This window comes from Ranitomeya imitator, chromosome 2 (genome assembly GCF_032444005.1).
Source record: "Ranitomeya imitator isolate aRanImi1 chromosome 2, aRanImi1.pri, whole genome shotgun sequence".
Lineage (NCBI taxonomy): Eukaryota > Metazoa > Chordata > Amphibia > Anura > Dendrobatidae > Ranitomeya > Ranitomeya imitator.
The window spans coordinates 59,220,837-59,237,583 of NC_091283.1; the positions used below are offsets into that span (position 1 = coordinate 59,220,837).

Consider the following 16,747-nt stretch of genomic DNA (forward strand, 5'->3'; position numbering starts at 1 on the left):
TGATTCTATCACAACTGCTGCACCCAGTAAACTATGTGACACATCGCTGGAATCCGGATCTCCGCTTCTATATTATGCTGCTCTCAGATGAGGTAGCAAAAAACTGGTAGCAGATTCTTTTTAAAGTCTTAAGGATAATATTGTAAAGTTTTGTACCGCCTCAAGCACCCTTGGTTATTGGCTATTATTACCAAGAATGGCTGCAGACTATGATGCATTTCTCCTGTATCAACCACTCCGAAGACCAATGTGGCACCACAGGGCGACTATTGAAATGAAAGCATCTCCATGCCCCCCACTGATAACGGGGAGTCTGAGCTACGGGCCACCACTAGGCCACATTAACAGAAATTACACGGAGACAACTCTTTATTGGAAATAACATACGGTATATTTACATAGGTTGAAAAAAGAGCTAGGTCCAACAAGTACAACCTTTCTCCACCAATTATACTTGTTCTTTTTGTCGCTAAATTATCTATAACCCCAACTTTATATAATTTAGGAGAATTTTATATATATTGTTTCTTTATTTGCCCTTTGATCCACGGCTGGAATGGTCTTTAACTTGCACATTTTGTCAAAAGCCTCAGAACTTTTCTTGCTTTACTCTTTTATTTTTCTGGTGCATAAAAGATTATGAAGCATTTGGGAAAGAAAATACACCCCAAAACACCGGCTGCAGATACAAGGATGGCGAAAACCTCTACAGCCACTGTATACTTCCCTTTGGTGCTCAGGTATGCCGGTATGAAGGAAATCCAGACACTGAAGAAGACCAACATGCTGAAAGTAATGAACTTTGCTTCATTGTATCTGTCGGGTAGATTCCTAGCTGGAAAAGCTATGATGAAACATCCCATGGCAAGGCAGCCGATAAAGGACAACATGAGGTAGAAGCCAAGGTGCTCTTCACATTCAACAATTATCTGACCGGCCTGTGAGTGGAGATCCAAAAATTGGGTAGGGGGATGTGTTCCCAACCACAAGGCACAGATAACAGCCTGGAAAGAAGAGGACAAGCCAACAATGGTCCATGGGAGCTTCCTCCCCATGAATCTTCTCATTCGGCTTCCAGGTTTGATAGCTCGAAAGGCCGTAACCACAAGTATGGTTTTTGCCAATAAGGAAGACACTGAGACCGTAAACGACATTCCAAAAACTGTTTGCCGTAGTAAACAAGTTATGTGTCCTGGATATCCAACAAAGACCAGACAACTGCAGAATGTGAAAGTAAGCGACAAGAGAAGAAGAAAACTTAGATTTCTATTGGTGGCTTTAATGACCGAAGAGTTCTGATAACGCGTGAAGATGGCAAGGATGAAGAGGGAAGCTAGAGAAAGCACAATGGCGCTGCAAGCAAGAGCTGTACCCAAGAAATCTTCATAGGACAGATAGATAATTTGTTTTTCAATACATTCATTTTTCTTTCCATTCGGCCATTGGTCATCAGGGCATTTCCAACAGCTGCTCATGTCTGTAGGAAAGAATTAAACACACGGTTGATAGTCTCATATTACGGCACGGCACGTGCCATATACTGAGAGCTATGGTGGTGCCAGCCTTTACCAGTGTGATTGGTAACCTCTCCTCTGGGGCAAGGAACGCAATCATAGCAGCAGGTTGGCTTTCCTTTCAGTATCATTTTCCTGGACCCAGCTCGGCAGCTGTCACTACAGACAGAACGTGGTGGTTCCTAGGATAGGAATAGAAATGCGTCACCATTGGGGAAACGATGCTAAAGGAGTACTCTTATTTTTTTATGTTAGTACTTGTTGAGAGCTGTGGGGACACTGATTCTTTGTGAGGGCCATCATATTGAGTGGGGTCCTTGATACTGTGTGTTGGAGCATCATATTAAGTGGGAACTATAATACTGTGAGGGGCGGTTGGGACCATGATACTATCTGTGGTGGGCTGTATGGACCATCATACTGTGTGGGGGACTGAGGATTCCATGATGCCATGTATGGGGCTGTGGGTGGCATCATACTGTGTGTTTGGGAATTATAGGGACCTCATACTGTGTGGGAGACTGTAAGTGCCATGCTGGGGAGCTGTGGGTGGCATACTATGTTTGGGAACTATGGGGACATCATACTGTGTGGCGGATTGTGGGTTCCATGATACCATGTATGAGGCTGTGGGTGACATCATACTGTGTGTTTGGGAACTATGGGGACATCATACTGTGTGAGGGGAACTTTAGGAGCATTATGCTTTGCTGAAGGTCACTTTGGGAGAACTGTGTCAGCATCATACTGGGTTGGGGACACTTTTGAGGACATCATACTTTGTGTGGGGGGGTACTGTGATGACAAATTGTGTGAGAACATTCACTACGGGGTACCATACTGTGTGGGTGGGGTGATTTGGGGACATCATACTCTATGGGTGCCATGAAATGGGTGTTGTAGTGGGTGAGAACACTAAGGAGCTTCAGTAGAGATATAAATACAGTATTCATGCGGCAATACATATCCCTCTCATATTTTTGTTTAAAGCTGGGAGGTATGAGCCCACTTATTCCACCACATATTTTTTGAGGATGTGAGTTGGGTTGGTTTGAAGCAACCTCATGATTTCTATATATGTCCCTGACCACAATAGAGATGTTACTATGCTTTTTGTAGCTACAACAGTACAGCTTTTTTATAGCGGCCAAGTTGGACAAAAGTGGTCTCCTAACACCATCCTTTTTGCTTCAGTATTACAAAATAGCCCTTATTTATCAAAACACTCCTAGAGAAAAGGCCCATAAAATCAGTGCCCACCATGGTGATTTTCTCATTCACTCTCCTTCTAAGAGAAAGCTTATCCTTCACTGTCTACTTTCTTCAAGCACAAACGAACAAGATGCCTACCTGGGCAAGACGATCAGCCCATACAATGGCTGATACATTAACCGACACGTTTTCCCCACTGCTAGATGTGATCTTTCCAACTCTGAGACTTCTAAGTTTCTCCTTGTGTCCGGTCACCCAATTAATCAGATCATACTTAGGAGCAGAATCTCCATGTTCATCAAAGTATACGTCCTCTCCAGCGCTATTAGTAAACTGCACTCTTCTCAGAAATTGGTGAAGCTGCATGAAGAGACAAATACAGGATATACCGAGCATAAATGTCACAATTGCTATTAATTACCAGTAAACATTCTTGGGATCTAGGTTCAGTAAAGTGTACATTGGTAATCACCCACAGATTAAATATGCCTTATACCAGGATCTGCACCACATCTGATGACTGTTCTGCAAAGTATGCTTAATCTGGAAGTGGATGAACTTCTAAATTTGCATGACGTGGTAATTACTTTTGAAGAGTCATGAGGCGGCGCTGCTATCCGGAAGTCATGAGGAGGCGCTGCTATCATGAAGAGTCATGAGGCGGCGCTACTATCCGGAAGTCATGACGAGGCTTGAATCCTGAAGAGTCATGGAGTGGTGCTACTTTTCTTTAGTGTCATTGAGTAGTGCTACAATCCTGAAGTCAACCAAAAAAAACAAATATGGACCACAGAGCAGTAGATTAAAACTTGATATTTATTGAAAAACATTAATAACATGCATTAAAAAACTAAAAAATAAATGAGGCAAAGTTAAGGGGTAGTGACACCTTAGCTTAGTGCCACGTTCAAAGGCGGTTGGTTATATGTGTCAAAAATGCATAATCAGGCTACAAAAAATACATAGCGACAATACTATCATAGAAAAGATAATTGAAAAAAACAGCATGTCAAATAATGAAGATAGCAATGAAATGGCAGTAAAAGGTATAGATATTCATGAAGACGTTAATTATAATATATAAGGTGACATATGCAATGCGATAATACAAAGTAGTAAATAAGAATGGAGCCTATCTCAGAAAAATCCAAAGAATCACTGCCATATCAAAAACTTACCATATCATGGCTGTTGTAAAATCATAATCAAAAAGGGACACACAAGTATTACCAACTAGACGGTGGCCCGATTCTAACGCATTGGGTATTCTAGAATATGTACAGTACAGACCAAAAGTTTGGACACACCTTCTCATTTAAATATTTTGCTGTATTTTCATGACTATGAAAATTGTACATTCACACTGAAGGCATCAAAACTATGAATTAACACATGTGGAATTACATACTTAACTTCAGTTGTTTCACACTTTTTTGTTCTGATATTCTTTCTAGGTTCTTCAGAGCAGCCACCTTTTGCTTTGATGACTGCTTTTCAAACTCTTGGCATTCTCTTGATGAGCTCCAAGAGGTAGTCACCGGGAATGGTCTTCCAACAATCTTGAAGGAGTTCCCAGAGATGCTTAGCATTTGTTGGCCCTTTTGCCTTCACTCTGCGGTCCAGCTCACCCCAAACCATCTCGACTGGGTTCAGGTCTGGTGACTGTGGAGGCCAGGTCATCTGGCATAGCACCCCATCACTCTCCTTCTTGGTCAAATAGCCCTTACACAGCCTGGAGGTTTGCCTGGGGTCAATAAAAAATAAATGATCGTTCAACTAAACGCAAACCAAATGGAATAGAATGCTGCTGCAAGATGCTGTGGTAGCCATGCTGGTTCAGTATGCCTTCAATTTTGAATAATTCCCCAACAGTGTCACCAGCAAAGCACCCCCACACCATCACATGTCCTCCTCCATGCTTTACGGTGGGAACCAGGCATGTAGAGTCCATCCGTTCACCTTTTCTGCGTCGCACAAAGACACAGTGGTTGGAACCAAAGATGTCAAATTTTGACTCTTGAGACCAAAGCACAGATTTCCACTGGTCTAATGTCCATTTCTTGTGTTCTTTAGCCCAAACAAGTCTCTTCTGCTTGTTGCCTGTCCTTAGCAGTGGTTTCCTAGCAGCTATTTTACCATGAAGGCCTGCTGCACACAGTCTCCTCTTAACAGTTGTTGTAGAGATGTGTCTGCTGCTAGAACTCTGTGTGGCATTGACCTGGTCTCTAATATGAGCTGCTGTTATCCTGCGATTTCTGAGGCTGGTGACTCGGATAAACTTATCCTCAGAAGCAGAAGTGACTCTTGGTCTTCCTTTCCTGGGGCAGTCCTCATGTGAGCCAGTTTCTTTGTAGCGCTTGATGGTTTTTGCAACTGCACTTGGGGACACTTTCAAAGTTTTCCCAATTTTTCGGACTGACTGACCTTCATTTCCTAAAGTAATGATCGCCACTCGTTTTTCTTTACTTAGCTGCTTTTTTCTTGCCATAATACAAATTCTAACAGTCTATTCAGTAGGACTATCCGCTGTGTATCCACCAGACTTCTGCCCAACACAACTGATGGTCCCAACTCCATTTATAACGCAAGAAATCCCACTTATTAAACCTGACAGGGCACACCTGTGAAGAGAAAACCATTCAAGAGAATGTCAAGAGTGTGCAAAGCATTCATCAAAGCAAAAGGTGGCTACTTTGAAGAACCTAGAATATAAGACATAATTTCAGTTGTTTCACACTTTTTTGTTAAGTATATAATTCCACACAATTCATAGTTTTGATGCCTTCAGTGTGAATGTACAATTTTCATAGTCATGAAAATACAAAAAACTCTTTAAATGAGAAGGTGTGTCCAAACTTTTGGTCTGTACTGTATGTAGTTTATTTATGAAGATTTAAGAAAAATGCAATGAATACACAGGATTCGGCCGGGCGCGAGCAATCAGCGAAGCGTGGTTCAAATCCCGCTCCAATTCGCGGCAGGACTGCACCTGTTGCTGATAGGTCGCGACAGCCGCCCGCGACTAATCAGCGATGCGGGATTTCCGTTACAGGCAGACAGAATTAGATGATTATATAGTAGCGACCAATCTGTGAAGTCAGGGTCGGCTCCAGGTTTTTGAGGGCCCCGGGCGAAAGAGTCTCAGTGGCCCCCCCTTTAACACATACCACGATTCATGATGCACAGATACAATGGAGAACAGCCACGTAGTATATTGCACAGCCCACGTAGAATATAGCAGCCCATGCAGCATATAACACAGCCCACATAAAATGTAGCACAGCCACGTAGTATATAGCACAGCCCACGTAGCATATAGCACAGCCACGTAGTATATAACACACCCCACATAGAATATAGCAGCCCATGCAGCATATAACACAGCCCACATAAAATATAGCACAGCCCATGTAGAATATAGCACAGCCCACGTAGAATATAGCACAGCCCACGTAGTATATAACAGCCCACGTAGTATATAACAGCCCACGTACTATATATTACAGCCCATGCAGTATATAGCACAGCCCACGCAGTATATAGCACAGCCCACGTAGTATATAGCAGTGTGGGCACCATATCCCTGTTAAAAAAAGAATTAAAATAAATACTTATATACTCACATTCCGGCGGCCCCCGGATCCAGCCCAGGCCTTTAGCGGTGCTCCTGCCAGGTCCGTTCCCAGTAATGCTTTGCGACAATAACCCGTGATAATGTAGCGGTCTCGCGAGACCGCTACGTTCCCGCATTACTGGGAACGCTAGGTGTCCGCAGCATCGGGAACGCTGCGCGGGACGCCGGAAAGTGAGAATATTGTGATTTTTTTTTTTTTAATTATCTTTAACATTATATCTTTTTACTATTGATGCTGCATAGGCAGCATCAATAGTAAAAAGTGAAGCCGTGTTTAAATCCCGCCCCAATATCGCTGATTGGTCGTGCCCGGTTGGGCACAACCAATCAGCGACGCAGGATTTCCGTGACAGACAAACAGACGGAAATGGACCTTAGACGATTATATATATATATATATATATATATATATATATATATATATATATAGATAAAGATGGCATAGTTACCTCTGGGTTCCTCTTCCATGTCCTCACCTGAGGTTGGTTTAATTAACGGCATTTTGACTGCACCATCTTCATTGGCAATACTTTTGTGTCCCTTTTTGATTATGATTTTACAACAGCCATGATATGGTAAAATTTTTGATATGGCAGTGATTCTTTTGGATTTTCTGAGATAGGCTCCATTCTTATTTACAACTTTGTATTATCGCATTGCACGTGTCACTTTATATATTATAATTAGCGTCTTCATAAGAATCTATACCTTTTACTGCTAATTCATTGCCATCTTCATTATTTGACGTGCTGATTTTTCAATGATCTTTTTTATGATAGAGACAATACTATGTATTTTTTGTAGCCTGATTATGCATTTTTGACACATATAACCAACCGCCTTTGGACGTATCACTACCCTTCAACCTTGCCTCATTTATTTTTTTAGATTTTTATGCATGTTATTAATATTTTTCAATGAATATCAAGTATTAATCTACTGTTCTGTGGTCCATATTTGTTTTTTTGGGTTCATACGGTTATATTTATGGATGAGCTATAACTAGTGATAAGCGAATATACTCGTTGCTAGGGTTTTCCCGAGCACGCTCGGGTGATCTCCGAGTATTTGTTAGTGCTCGGAGACTTAGTTTTCTTCGCTGCAGCTGAATGATTTACAGCTGATAGACAGCTTGATTACATGTGGGGATTCCCTAGCAACCAGACAACCCCCACATGTACTCAGGCTGGCTAGAAGCTGTAAATCATGCAGCTGAATCAACAAAAACTAAATCTCCGAGCAGTCACAAATACTCGGAGACCACCCGAGCGTGCTCGGGGAAAATCCGAGCAATGAGTATATTCTCTCATCTCTAGCTTTAACTACTATAAGGCCTTTTTTTTTGGAAAAATATCCTGAAGAGTCATAGGGGCAGTACTGCTATCCTGAAGAGTCACGGGGGCAGTACTGCTATCCTAAAGTCATGGGGGCAGTATTGCTATCCTAAAGAGTAATGGGGTCTTGCTGCTATCCTGAAGATTCATGGTGTGGTACAGCTATCCTGATGAGTCATGGGGACATGCTGATATGAGTCATGGGGTGGTGCCGCTGTCCTGAGCAGACATGAGGTGGTGATATTATCCTGAAGAGACCTGCAACAATAATATTATCCTGGACAGTAATACATTCTATTATTTAAACCCTATCTTCCAAGTTTCATTATCACCACCCTACCCTCACCTGGCAACTGAACTTCATTATATGCTCCTTCCAAGTCTATGGTTGTGTCGCACTTCTCGAGTCTGCACAACACAGTGAGGCCCACTTCACATGTCCGTTTTTTGTTTCCATATGTGGTATGTTTTTGAAGAGCTGCAAATACGGACACACACCCATTGTATTCAATGGTGGTGCACACATGTCCGGTCTTTCCCGCGGACCAGGCGCCTGCTGCTGAAGGCAGCTCACATCATTGTCACGTGGTCTCCCTGAGATCAGTGTTACCAGGCGACAATGATGGGAGTTGTATTCTGCACCCGCTGTGTCCCTCCTGCGTAAAATAAAGAATTAAATTTTTTTTAAAAACAGCGTGGGCTCCCACTCAATTTTCATAACCAGCAGAGGGATAACCAGCAGAGGGAAAGCTCACAGCTGGGGGCTGATGTTAATAATAGGGGAAAAGGAACAATGACCAGGATGTGTGAAGGAGGGCTGGGATGTAGTCTGCCCTCTTCATCACTACACTATACATGACTAAAGGTACCGTCACACTAGACGATATCGCTAGTGATCCGTGACGTTGCAGCGTCCTCGCTAGCGATATCGTCCAGTGTGACAGGCAGCAGCGATCAGGCCCCTGCTGTGCTGTCGCTGGTCAGGGAAGAAAGTCCAGAACTTTATTTCGTCGCTGGACTCCCTGCAGACATCGCTGAATCGGCGTGTGTGACACCGATTCAGCGATGTCTTCACTGGTAACCAGGGTAAACATCAGGTACTAAGCGCAGGGCCGCGCTTAGTAACCCGATGTTTACCCTGGTTACCATCCTAAAATTAAAAAAAACAAACAGTACATACTTACCTACAGCCGTCTGTCCTCCAGCGCTGTGCTCTGCTCTCCTCCTGCACTGACTGTGAGCGTCGGTCAGCCGGAAAGCAGAGCGGTGACGTCACCGCTCTGCTTTCTGGCCGCTGTGCTCACACAGACAGTACAGGAGGAGTGCAGAGCACAGCGCTGGAGGACAGACGGCTGTAGGTAAGTATGTACTGTTTGTTTTTTTTACTTTTAGGATGGTAACCAGGGTAAACATCGGGTTACTAAGCGCGGCCCTGCGCTTAGTTACCCGATGTTTACCCTGGTTACCGGCATCGTTGGTCGCTGGAGAGCGGTCTGTGTGACAGCTCTCCAGCGACCAAACAGCGACTCTGCAGCGATCCGGATCGTTGTCGGTATCGCTGCAGCGTCGCTAAGTGTGACGGTACCTTAAAGGATCATTGAAAAGCTTGGAGGAGACAGGAATTGACCAGAACGGGAGGGTTTGAAGATAGCATGACTGCATAGATGTGCCGCCATTTCCATGACACTTTAAAAGGCTTAATAACCTACAGCTAGGGGCAACAATATAAGTTCGCTTTATAGATAATGCTAAAAAGACCATTTCTACAGGGAATCTTTATGAAGCTGTTCCTCTAGTATTATTACGGTATGTATTACGCTATATTAGTTATTTAAAGACCTCAAATCAAGTGGCATGTCCCTGGCAGCTGGAGCGGTGTATTACAAAGGTAGTTCTAAACCCTTTAAAACATATATTAGGATATTGACTAGTGAAAATTTGGGGGCTAAAAACAATGTTTTTATAATATGGACCATTATTTAATTTAAAGCATAATTGCTACTCGCTATAGTATACAAAAAGAAGTCTTGTCACTCGAGTCACCTTCAATGGATGTTCATAAGATAGAGACACACCCTCTATCTGCGATTCCTTACTGTACTTGGATGCCATAAACATATGAAGGGCATGAGCCAAGGCATATATGGCGTTATATACTCGATAACTCTCCACCAGGGTCTCTACACCCATCAGAATCTTCTTTGCTTTGTCGTGTTTGCACGTGTGATGTAGCAATTTGCCATCAACTAGTTTACATTCATATAAGACGATCTTGCAGAGGAAAATAAAATTGCAGAAGGTGTATTGGTCCAACGTAATGTTCCAAAGGAAAGGCATGAGTCCAGGAATCTCCATCGTTTTCATCTGAACGGCCAAAGCTCCATGGAAAGGGCTGAGGTCGAAGATGTCCGTGGTTGGGTTTAGGAGATGGTACATGTCGGTAAGAATAATCCAGACTTTCTCTGTCCTTGTTAAAGTATGTAGTAAAAAATATAAATTAGTTGTAAATTCAAGGTCAGCCCAAAAGACAATAATGGTTGCCGTGGACTCAGAAATGACTTTAGCAATACGTTCATACTCAGTAATCCAGTAGTTTGTGGAACCGAGGAACTTTTCTGTGAACTCAATACAACCCCCTTGTGTTATAATGGAAGATTTTAACTTTTGGATTGCATTTTCATTGCTTTCAACGTTGGAATAAACTATGCCAACCCAGGCCCAACCAAAATGCTTCAGCACTGAACTCAATGCATTGTGCAGATGGACAGAGCTGGGAACAGTGCGGTAGAAGTATGGAAATATCAACTTATTACTTAGATGAGGGTCTGTGGCCCCATAGCTGATCTGTAATTCAAAAGGACTTTCTTATTTGTCATCAAACATGGCATCTGTGGTTGAATCTGATAAGAACTGACTATAAAGTTTGAAATTTGGCTGCTTCCGTTTTATAACAACATGACAAAATCTTGAGTTGACCATACTCTAGATAGCTATGGGCCAAATCCTCGTTCTGGCAACAGTTATTTTCCGACTCCATCGTTTTCATTAGAAGGGATAACGCCTCTGCCAGAAATCTCTTGACAGTGGCTTATTTTCCCCGAAAACAAAAGGATCAGGTATTTTAAATGGTTGTCCCACAAGACACATTTATGGCATACATATAAGATATGCCATAAATGTCTGACAGATGCAGGTCCCACTTCTGAAGTAAGGGAATACAGTGCATTTGCTCGGCTGTATAGAGCACTGCCATAGCAGTGACAGGAGAGAGCTTTTGTATGTGCTGCGCCGTTCTGGAGACAGGCGAGAGTCCCAGGGTTGGTCTCAGAAATGTTTCTTGTGAGAACCCCTTTAAATTTCAACTACCTGATTTCCACAGTTAATATAATATTTCAGGAAAGATTTGAGAAGCCCCCATAAGCATCGGATGGTCCCACCAAAAATATTGGGTTTCGCCATCTTTCATCTAATCTGTAGAGGGGCCTTTAGGCTCCATTAATATAATATATGCATAAGCCAGAAAGAAGTGACCTAACTGTAGCTCTTGACAGATCCTGTTGATAGAGTTAAGCAAAATGATTCGCAGAAGCCAGGACCAGCAGCCACATTGGTAGTTTGTGGACCATGGCCATACGAACTTCCTCCTACCTTCAAGCATCTGGGTGCCTCTTTGGATTATCAACGATTACATTGCATAGGCGTCCATCATCAGAAGAGGTGCCAAGGATGCTGGCAAATAAGAGTAGGTTCGCTGGGCCCTGGTTCAGCCAACAAGGACTAACAAACTGGGCTAGAGTCCTGAAAATGTTTTCGCTCAACTCTACCTATTGATTTATAATGGGAGTTGTAATTCTGCTGGCAAAAAAAGTAATATATGCGCCTCTATCCTTAATTGATGTGAACAAACCGAGCCTATGATGCAAATGTCACAGTCTAAACCGTAGATAAAGCTTCTTTATATGAGTAAATTCCATGCATTAACCCCAAAAAAACTGAGGCAAGTGCATGCGGCCAACATATTCCAAGAGACTTTTTGGTATACTTAACATTCCTAATTTTCTATATAAGAACACAGTCTGCTGCACTTCTCTATACAGGAGGACTTGGCACAGAAAAAAATACACAAAATACTTTTTTTTAAATGAAACTAAGGGTACCGTCACACAGTGGCACTTTGATCACTAGGACGGCACGATCCGTGACGTGCCAGCGATATCGTTACGATCTCGCTGTGTCTGACACGCTACTGCGATCAGGGACCCCGCTGAGAATCGTACGTCGTAGCAGATCGTTTGAAACTTTCTTTCGTCGCTGGATCTCCCGCTGACATCGCTGAATCGGCGTGTGTGACACCGATTCAGCGATGTCTTCACTGGTAACCAGGGTAAACATCGGGTTACTAAGCGCACGGCCGCGCTTAGTAACCCGATGTTTACCCTGGTTACCAGCATAAACGTTAAAAAAAACAAACACTACATACTTACCTTCAGCTGTCTGTCCCCGGCGCTGTGCTTTTCTGCACTCCTGCATCCTGTGTCAGCGGCGGCCAGCCGGAAAGCACAGCGGTGACGTCACCGCTGTGCTTTCCGGCTGACCGGCGGTGACAGTGCAGAGGAAAGCAGAGCGCCGGAGGACAGACAGCTGAACGTAAGTATGTAGTGTTTGTTTTTTTTAACGTTTACGCTGGTAACCAGGGTAAACATTGGGTTACTAAGCGCGGCCCTGCGCTTAGTAACCCAATGTTTACCCTGGTTACCGGGGACCTCGGGATCGTTGGTCGCTGGAGAGCTGTCTGTGTGACAGCTCTCCAGCGACCAAACAGTGACGCTGCAGCGATCGACATCGTTGTCGGTATCGCTGCAGCGTCGCTTAGTGTGACGGTACCCTAAGAGCCAAAGACTGAGATATGCCACCGTATGGCTTTGTTGTAGCACACATTAACGCCTTGAATTGGAAGTATACATCCGGAAATACTCCAAGTTAATTAATACTATGCTATTACTTCTTGAGAAGGATACAGTGCCTTACTAGGATGATGTATGAACTATGCATGCACCCTTACACACCAGTACAATTATTAGAGTGCATGGCAATCATAGAGGGAGTTCTCTACTTAGGAACATATTAAATCACAGAGGGGCATCCTAAAGACACCTACCTGTGGGTAGCCATAAATTCCAAATGTATTTGCCACCAGAAGAGAAAGAACTGAAGATGCAAACCCCACCACAGCTACCAGATGTTCTTGGCTCACACACTTATAATTAGGAATGTTGTAGCACCTTCCACTTAGTATTTCCATATAAGCTTTCAGCGTTTCAACTTCGTTCATGAAGGATTCAAATAGGTGAATTCCCAAAGTGATATTTGGTAGAAGATCCTCGTTCCTATTAATTTCTTCAATGGCAAATAGAACTGTGAGAGCTGTCTGGTATTTTTCCGTATAGGCACTAAATAAAGAGACACCGTGAGAAAAATCAGCAAAGGGAATGTTTAAAAGCTCATGCACGTATGTTGTGTTTGTGTCAAGATAAGTGGCCAAAGTCCACCACAGCGGCCATTGCTCTGAGAGATTGTCGATGGCCTCGATTTGTGAGACAAGCTCTCTAAAATGTCCATATGCCGACACAGAGCACATGGACATCTTCTATTTCTTGCCGGGAAGGTTTAGGCTTGAACAATGGCTGTCTGGGATTGGAGGGTTTGGTGGACTTCTTGTTGCCTTTGTGGGAAGATGAGTTCCAAATAGAGTAAAACTTCTGGAAGCACCTAGATGGCTAAGACCTTTTCTGATTCTGTGGAAGCAGATCAGTCTGGCACGGGGTAGCTTCCCTGGTTATGCCATCTAGGTGCTGCCCAAAGAGCCCATTTCCTCTGATGGGGAGCTAAGTAAGGGCATTTTTGGATGATGGATCTTTAGACCAGGATCTGAGCCAAGATGGGCACTGAACAGCAGAATTGGCTGCAGTGTGTTTCAACTTGTACTTACAAAAGGGAAGCTTTACAAATGAACATCCATATGGATGCTTCTTGACACTTGTTGAAAAAAAGATGGCAGAGACAGATAAAGAAAGGCAGAAAAGGTACTTGCACAAATGCAAATACAGCCTGGAGACTAAGAAGAAAATCTGGAAAAATAGACCCCTCCCCAAGAAAATAGCACAAAAAAGTGTTTAATGAGATAATAAAGGCCACTCTCTGACCCCCTGAGACAGACGGGGGTTCAAAGAAGGTACCAGGCCACCCTAAGGGTGAAAAAGTTTGTGGCCTAGCCCCAAGTAAAGCTGGGGCTTCAATCAGTTAGGCTACCAGACAGCATTACACCCCGAGCATGACAGTAGTAGGAAGCGGTCTAACAGTCAGAAAAAATGCCCTGCTGTTCAGGGGGAGAAGAGAGACCCTTGGCCACTGAGACCGTCTGATATAGCATAAAAATGCACTGGAGCCTGAAAATATAGCTGCAGAAAGGCGGTAAAAGCGGTATAAAAGAGTTAGGAAAAAAAACAGTTAAAGGGACTGTAAAACAGAAATCCAAGAATGACACGGGGAGGTGGGAAGACGGCCCAGGAGGAATAAAGAGAAGACCCTAACCAGAACGCATAGAAGAGTGGTGGAATTATACCCACCTATCCAATGTCTTCAAATACCCACAGGGTTACCCCTTTGATGGCCTTGCATGTATTGTAAGGGCATAGGTACTGTCACGCCATAAGCGGCGTTAAAGAGGCAGGAGTACTGGGACCCGCACCTTTCCCTACCACTTTAATGGGGCCCTGGCTTTCCCTTATCTTGGGGGTACCTATGATGGTTAGGAGGCCTGAGCCGCCAGCGTTTCCCTGTCTCCTGTGCAGGCCCTATAAGTGGCCCCCTCTCCCCCCCAGGGAGGAGGATTGCACCAGTGAATAAAAACAACAATAAAGAGGTTATACAGACAAGGTAACTAAAAGTCTCAAACTCACCAAATGCTCACACAACTACAGAGGGTACACATAGAAGGGAAGAGAAGGAGAAAACTAGGAAGGAAAACAGGTTTAACAAGCAACCAAAACAACAGACACCAATCTCTGTAATAAACCTCCAAGCTCCAAATATCACTCTCCTTCAGCCACCAAGCCAGGTAGCAGAACTGATCACTGACACTAGCTGTAGTCAAGGCTGGGTCTATACAGAGGAGGAGATTACAAAAATCCACTTCAGCTGAGAGACCCAGCTCACAGCAACTTAGCAAATAAGGTTAACTCCTGCACTGCTGGCACAAAGCAGCCAGGTCAAAAAAACAGGAGAAGAGCTTCTGTTCACTGTGCGTGAACGAGGCCCAGAGCGCTGCGGTTCTCTGGAACCTCTGTCGCGGTAGCCCCGTGACAGTACCCCCCTTTCTACGAGGGACCTCCGGAACCTCAGGACCAGGTTTCTCAGGATGAGTTGTATGACAAGGCCGAACTGTTATGATCTGGTGGCCTAGGAGCAGCATGAGACGTACTCTGGAGAAGGTGGTCCCTGTACTGACCGCAAACCCTGAACTTAGCAGCGCAACTAGAAGTAGCCGTGGGGGGTACCTAACACTCCCTAGACCCCTCGACACAGCCTAAGAACTAACTACCCCTAAAGACAGAAACAGGAAACCTATCTTGCCTCAGAGAAAATCCCCAAAGGAAAGACAGCCCCCCCACAAATATTGACTGTGAGAGGAGAGGGAAATAACATACGCAGACATGAAATCAGGATTTAGCATAGGAGGCCATAGCTAAAAAGAAAGAATAGGACAGAGTACTATGCGGTCAGTATTAAAACACTAGAAAATATCCACCACAGAAAATACAAATCACCACATCTGACTAAAGACATGGAGGGTATATCTGCATCTCCAGAGACACAGCTAGGCTGCAAAAAATCCTTCACTGACAAAGCTGGACTAGACCAAACATGAAAATGCACAGAACTATAGGGTCCACAGCAGGTGGACAGCAAAAACAAAGCCAGAACTTATCTTTGTTGAGATGAACAGCAGAACAGAAGAGACCAGGTATGGATGTGAATCCTCCAAAAACAATGGACAACTGGCACTGACTAAAGGATAAAGCAGGACTAAATAGCCCAGCCCAAATTGCAAAAAATAGAAACACCTGATAAATGCTGCGATCCAACTACCGCAGCAGTACCACTCATAACCACCGGGTGGAGCCCAAGAGCAGAATTCACAACAGTACCCCCCCCCTTGAGGAGGGGTCACTGAACCCTCACCAGAGTCCCCAGGCCGATCAGGACGAGCCAAATGAAAGGCACGAACCAAATCGTCAGCATGAACATCAGAGGCAACAACCCAAGAATTATCCTCCTGGCCATAACCCTTCCATTTGACCAGATACTGAAGCTTCCGCCTCGAAAAACGAGAATCCAAAATCTTCTCAACCACATACTCCAACTCCCCATCAATCAACACCGGGGCCGGAGGATCAACAGAGGGAACAACGGGCACCACATACTTCCGCAACAAAGATCTATGGAAAACATTATGGATGGAAAAAGAGTCTGGAAGGGCCAAACGAAAAGACACTGGATTGATAATCTCAGAAATCCTATAAGGACCAATAAACCGAGGCTTGAACTTAGGGGAAGAAACCTTCATAGGAACATGACGGGAAGACAACCAGACCAAATCCCCAACCCGAAGCCGGGAACCAACACGCCGACGACGGTTAGCAAAACGCTGAGCCTCCTCCTGAGACAGCACCAAATTGTCCACCACATGAGCCCAAATCTGCTGCAGCCTGTCAACCACAGAATCCACACCAGGACAATCAGATGGCTCAACCTTCCCTGAAGAAAAACGAGGATGAAAACCAAAATTACAAAAAAAGGCGAAACCAAGGTAGCAGAACTAGCCCGGTTATTAAGGGCAAACTCGGCCAATGGCAAGAAAGCCACTCAATCATCCTGATCAGCAGACACAAAGCATCTCAAATAAGTTTCCAAAGTCTGATTAGTTTGCTCGGTTTGGCCATTTGTCTGAGGATGAAATGCGGAAGAAAAAGACAAATCAATGCCCAGCCTAG

General features: G+C 44.0%; 1 protein-coding gene across 1 annotated transcript in view; it reads right to left on the reverse strand.

The window, feature by feature from the left end:
* Positions 1–439: 439 nt before the first annotated feature.
* Positions 440–16,747, reverse strand: part of LOC138666247 (vomeronasal type-2 receptor 26-like) — a 33,158-nt gene continuing 16,850 nt past the window's right edge. Inside the window, exons 4-8 of the mRNA XM_069754479.1 lie at positions 12,853–13,144; positions 9,738–10,538; positions 2,865–3,086; positions 1,570–1,696; positions 440–1,477 (exon numbers count right to left, since the gene is read on the reverse strand). Of these exons, the coding sequence (XP_069610580.1) occupies positions 615–1,477; positions 1,570–1,696; positions 2,865–3,086; positions 9,738–10,538; positions 12,853–13,144 (2,305 nt within the window). The 3' untranslated portion in view covers positions 440–614. The remainder of the gene's footprint in view (positions 1,478–1,569; positions 1,697–2,864; positions 3,087–9,737; positions 10,539–12,852; positions 13,145–16,747) is intronic.